The sequence below is a fragment of the Aulonocara sp. 'chitande type north' Nkhata Bay genome, linkage group LG12 (assembly GCF_057382095.1).
Source record: "Aulonocara sp. 'chitande type north' Nkhata Bay isolate Kocher_YH1m ecotype deep benthic linkage group LG12, A_spYH_male_GT1.1, whole genome shotgun sequence".
In the NCBI taxonomy this organism is placed as follows: domain Eukaryota; kingdom Metazoa; phylum Chordata; class Actinopteri; order Cichliformes; family Cichlidae; genus Aulonocara; species Aulonocara sp. 'chitande type north' Nkhata Bay.
This window is the reverse complement of record NC_141355.1, coordinates 19,425,613-19,431,277: the sequence shown is the minus strand read 5'-3', so window position 1 is coordinate 19,431,277 and position 5,665 is coordinate 19,425,613. Positions and strand designations below refer to the sequence as shown.

Below are 5,665 nucleotides of genomic sequence, written 5' to 3'. Positions count from 1 at the left end.
TCCATACTTTCAAATAAAGAAAGTGACATCTGCTGCCTTACCTACACATGGATTATTTTTAATAACTGACTCTGAAACAGTGTCAATCACACGTGCTAAACAACGTGAGCAGCATAACCACCCTTACCCATTATATCTCCACTTTAGTTAACTTTAGTATGCCGTTCTGAGAGGAATGGGTTCCTTCACTTTTGAAATCCCATGATAACTGAAAAACCGCAAATCGATGTCGTTGTCTGTCTGTGGATGAGACAGCATAGTGTGAAACGTTTTTCTCCCTGTGATGAAAGATCCCAAAGGCAAATATAGCCTAAACAACTTTTTTTTATATTTTTCTTGCTTGCTTTTTATACCTAATGGATTATAATCACTATGGGAAAAAAAAAAAAAAACCTGTAGTCGCTTCGGATACAATTGAACTACATTTCCCATACACATTAGTCTTTTCCCACTATTCTTTGCGTCGCTCCACGGCTCACCGCTAAAACAAGAAGGTCGCACTCTTTAATAGTGTACTGGATCAGAGGAGAGACTTCCACAATGCTCGGACAAGCTGTGAGGCGATTCGCAACGTCTGCTGTTCGTTCTTCACACTATGCTGAAGGACCAGGAAAGGTGAGACCACTTCCTGACAGCAGCAGTTTTACCATAATGGTGGTATTTTGTGATGAGGCCTTGTGTGTACGTACAGCCTTAACGTTAGCTAGCGGTACATGGAGGTCATGCCTGTCAGTTGACAAGAGCGTGATTGTATATCGAGCCAAAATAGCCGGGCTTTGGTTATTTTATATTCTACATCTACGTTTCCTCCAGTTTCTGGTAACATATTATATAAACTTGTGGCAGCAAAGACAGAATTGATGACAGGGACTACGAACTTTTGGCTAGCATTAGCCATGCTAGTCGGTTTGTGGCGACACCGGTAAAGGCTTTTAGCTTGCTATGTAACCTGCCTACTTTGGAAAATTTGCTTAACTTTGAAACCAATCTGAAATGTATATTGAGAGGCTTAAAAGTCTCGTAAACACTAAATTGCGGATCTATTCGCATAGCAGGAATCTTAATTCCTGTACAAGCTGTGCTTCCGCCTCCTGCTAAGGTCAGAGCAGTGAGGGAGGAAGAGAGGTGCGCTTAACTAAGAGTTAGTAAGCATCTATCAAAATTTCTGGTGATTTAAAAAGTGCAAATGACCAAAAAATTCCAGTTTTACAAGTGTACATGTACATATTTATTGTAAGGAATATATATTGTAATGCATGTTAGTCTTGGCTATTAAAGAAAACATTGCATTTTTTATTTACACACAGACTTATTACAGATCAGGGCCGACTGTAGCTTCTTTCTGATATTAAGGTGCACTATGGCGCTCTATTTGTCTTGTCTATAATTCTGATCATTCACAGGTGTAGTAATTGTGGTTCAGTGAACTATGTTCCATTTTCTAAGCAGTTGCCTACATTGTAATGGTCTTGTCTTTTTACAGAACCTGCCATTTTCTGTGGACAACAAGTGGCGCCTGCTGGGCATGATGGTGCTTTTCTTCGGCAGTGGCTTTGCATTCCCCTTTATTGTCGTCAGACATCAGATCCTGAAGAAGTAAAATGGCCCAGTGTTGTAATTCAGCCTTCAAGGTAATTACACCTGCCGTTTTTATCAAGCCCCATCTGCTTTTCGTTAAAATGTCAGGATGATGGGTGGCAGTTTCCTCGACATCGGTTTGTATAGTGACCTCAGATGATCGCAGTCCTTCACTGCACCTCTTTAGCCTTTTTCTGCTGTGGCATATCTTAAATAAATTACCTGTATGTCTGAGAGTGACAGTAACAAATGTCATGTGGGTTCATATTGCTGCTATGTTGTGCAGATAAGCTCGCACTTCAGCGAGTTAATGTGACAGTTTATTGCAGACATCGATTTGTATCAGGTGGGAGCGGGTCAGAATTGTTGTTGTCACATTTTCTCGTCACTAGTGTTTACTCAGAAATTGCTTTTCTGACAACCTGGCATATGCAAGTCATCTTATCGCTTACTTCCCCCATTTTCTTGTTCTTTCCCGTAGGTTGGCAGCTGGAACATATTTATCCATCAGAGTTCTATCGACGCTGAAGAATGGGAATCACCTAATTTTCTTTGTAAATAAAGTCTCCTAAAATGAGAATATCCTTGTCCATGTTTCTTGCACAGCTTCCATACATGTATGCGCATTGTTTAAAAGAGTCAACAGTGATTCCAGTTGGCTAATAAATTATAAATTATGAAACTTACTAAACGGGTTATTTCCTGGCAATAATGGGCTTCCACTGAAAAACCAGGGGCTGTTTTTGGCTATATTTGGTGTTTAACCTGCAGCATTAAATGTGATTTTTAGTTGTGTACTGTTGTTCACAGCCAGATTAAAGTTCTCCAGATTAATTGGTTTTAATGCAGCCTTGTGTAAGCACATTTTGTTTAGACTGGCCTCATGTTGAGTCTGCAGACAACGCATGAAAGTAGGTGGTAAATTTAAATCCTTTGTCATAAGCTCCTGAAAGCAGTGAATAAAGTGGGAGATTAAAAATCGGTGTGAGGGGGTTTGCAGAAAAGAATCCAGTCCTCCTGGTCTTAGAACTCTGATACGTTATTGTTCCAGCCCCCATCCAACACTCTGTGGCTCGGCGCTTCAGTTAAACTCAACTGAATAACCTTTTCAGTTCAATTAACCCTGTGCTGCTGGCTGTAATTATCCAAGGACAAAGTATTAAAAAGGGTGGTGTAGCTGCTCAGTTGGTTTGGAGTGGTAATGTTAAGAGGCTTTCTTTGTATATCCATTCAGGTCTCCCACGTGCCTGCAGTCATCTTTAGAAATCGGCTAAGGTTACGTTTTCATTTCCTCGTGATGTGCAGCAAAGAGGTACCACCTAAGTTAGCCTAAAGACATAAGGAAAGAGACACCGGGACAAGCTGTAAGCACAAGAAACAATCTGTCCTATATCTTTTGCCCCCTCCCTCCCCGCATATCCTTTTGTGCTCGCGCAACTCAAAGGAATTTGTAAACCTGTCATGCTGTTATGTATTCCCTTGCATTGCTGATGTTATGCTGCTGTTATACCTTTCTGCCAGAGCAGCATTCAGGTCATGCGGCTCTTGCGAGGTAGCGATAAACTTATTGTACATTTTAATGGGGTCAACAAGTAGAGGGTTATATTTCATAGGTGTGTTGTATTGTTTGGCACATACAGGTTGACCTTTCTTAGTAGCTCAAGGCTTTTCTGGTCAAAAGCACTTCTCGACATATAAATAAGAAACAGCGTTATCACAATACCACACTGTGCGTGCAAGAACACAATTTATGAATCTCCAAATGCTTGTTAGTACACATTTAACACCCACATTCGCACAAGCGCAGCATACTAATGTAGCAGTCTGATCACCGCATGTCCCGATTAAATGCAGGAAAGACGGGAGGTCTTGAGCTGCATTGTCATTCTGCTCAATGATGTCTCAATAGGTTCTCTGTTTACCAATTAAAATGCTCCATCCATCTCAGCCATAAACAATCATCCTTGCTCAGAATGGTCCTTATCAGTACATAATGAACCATCACGGTTAAGTGTGCGAGCCAGCAAATTGATGTCCTTAAGCTTCTGACATGAGGCATACTTCACGTTGGCTCTTTGAAAGTGCATCTCAAAGATCACTCTCTGCTGCACAGAGAAAAAGAATGAGCTTTCAAGTGTCATTAGGGGAGAGGGGGAGAGGGGGGGGGCTTATTGAAGTGATCCTCCATACAAAGTCTGCTTTTGAGTATCAAACACATGTCACCAGCTTAAAAAGTGACTGTTAAAAAGTCAGCTTCCTCATTCGTCCGCATTCCTCCACAACCAGCATATTATATAATAAAAAGAATGCTGCAAATTATGCGCATTTATTCTTTGGACTTAAAAGGCACAGCATTTTGTCTAGTGAGTTACTTTAATTCAATTTTGATACAGCAGTAAACATTTGAAAGCTTCACTTTTGGACTGTGAACTCTTGACAGTATCCCACTAATTGAATAGAACTGCTCGCAGCTACTTTAAATTTTGCAAATGGTTCACTTCAGTGCCACAGCACTCAGTGCTAATTTGGGAATGTCCCCAACATTTAGACCCTCTTTCAGAAAAAGAAAAAAAAAAAAAACAGGGGGACGAGGACTATAAAGACATGAATTTGCTCCCACTGAGGGTGCAAAATTTAGATTGGCGCCGACACTTACCAACAGCTACCAGCCTGAGAGGAGTGTCACGATATCTGGGCATCCGAGGGTGAAAAACAGGCACTAAGAAGGGAGTTCTTTCTCTTCCTAGTCATAAATGATCTATTCTCTGCCATTATGCACTCTAACTGGAGCTTTTAAGAATTCTAGTTGATGCCAGGCTCCAACAGCGAGGACCAATTAGATACAATGCTGTTATTTGGACAAGGACCAAGCTGCAGTGCAGTACCAGCGGCTTATGAAAAGTACATGAGGGTGTGCTGGCACAGGTCATATTACAGGAGGGGTACTACAGTGCCCACAGAAGTCTGCATCACCCATTTATTATTATTATTATTATTGTTGTATTTTTTTAAGATGGGCATGCTGTATCTCCTCTGCGTGGCACTTTGAGTGTTTGCAGGAAGGAAGCAGAAAAAGAATGAATTACACTATGAGTGTGCACCCAGCATGCCAAGTCTCCTGCAAGAGTTTGTCATGCTGCATTTAGTATGTAAGTTTGAGGGTGGGGGAAAGAGAAAGGCAGGGACTGCTATTGTGTGAGTTTGCACCTTCACCGTAGCGATATCTGCTAAATTCATTACTCTAGTTGCCTTTAAATGCTTTAAATCCCCCCGTGTACACACACTAATTAAGGCAAAGCACAGTCATTAAAGTCCATACCAGCTCACCATTAAGTGATTGTTTAAAGTCATGCAGATGACTGTGGATAAAACAAAAAGGCTACCTGCAACCGCCGGAACCGCAGCTGCAAAGGCTGACAGCCTTCACTGCATACACTGCATCCTCCCTCCTTTAACTTATTTGTTCTTGCAGTTATGTAAATTGTCTTATTTGCAGTATTTGTGGCTATTCATTGCAGTCTCTGTAGTGCTCTGCATCTCACGTGTGGAATCTAATTAAAGACTCATTTGCACTTCAGAGGAGAAGATAGTGGGCTCAGCCTGGTGTAGAGCATGCACAGAAGTCTAATAAAAAAAAAAACAGACTCTACGTTTTATTGAATCCCCCCAGTAAGAGTCACTTTTCACATCCAGCCACAGCATTATAGTCAATTATGTTTGTAACTGTTAGCTGGTGAAAGCTGACTCAACAGTGATTGACAGTTTTATAAACATTTACTTAGTCTGAATGAGAGAGTGGGTGCCTGACAAATTCTCTCCAGACTAAATTACCCCTCTGGGGGGGATTGTTGGGTAACTTGGATGAGCTCTAATCAGCACTCCTGCACAGCCTCGTTCCACTGCGCCACCAATCGCTGTATTGCGTTGCAATACCGGGGAGTTCTCTGGATTCGGCCTGTACCCATCATATCAGCACGACGACAATGCGAGGTGAAAGCTGCTGTCTCCAGTCGCTGAGCAACACCTCAACTCTGCACTGTCAGTTAATAAAGTTACAAGGACACGATGAACTCCCAAGTTTTCTGCC

At 41.6% G+C, this 5,665-nt stretch overlaps 1 protein-coding gene across 1 annotated transcript; it reads left to right on the top strand.

The window, feature by feature from the left end:
* The first annotated feature begins 447 nt into the window (after positions 1-447).
* On the top strand, positions 448-2,158 carry cox7c (cytochrome c oxidase subunit 7C). Its single transcript, XM_086314076.1, has 3 exons — positions 448-615; positions 1,484-1,631; positions 2,060-2,158. Exons 1-2 carry the CDS (start codon positions 541-543, stop codon positions 1,598-1,600), a joined length of 192 nt encoding a protein of 63 aa, XP_086170202.1. The 5' UTR covers positions 448-540; the 3' UTR covers positions 1,601-1,631; positions 2,060-2,158.
* The last annotated feature ends 3,507 nt before the right edge of the window (positions 2,159-5,665 follow it).

Coding starts and splice junctions, on each gene's coding strand:
- cox7c (XM_086314076.1), top strand. CDS start 541: ATGCTCGGACAAGCTGTGAGGCGATTCGCAACGTCTGCTGTTCGTTCT. Junction 616..1,483: donor ATGCTGAAGGACCAGGAAAG/GTGAGACCACTT, acceptor GTCTTTTTACAG/AACCTGCCATTTTCTGTGGA.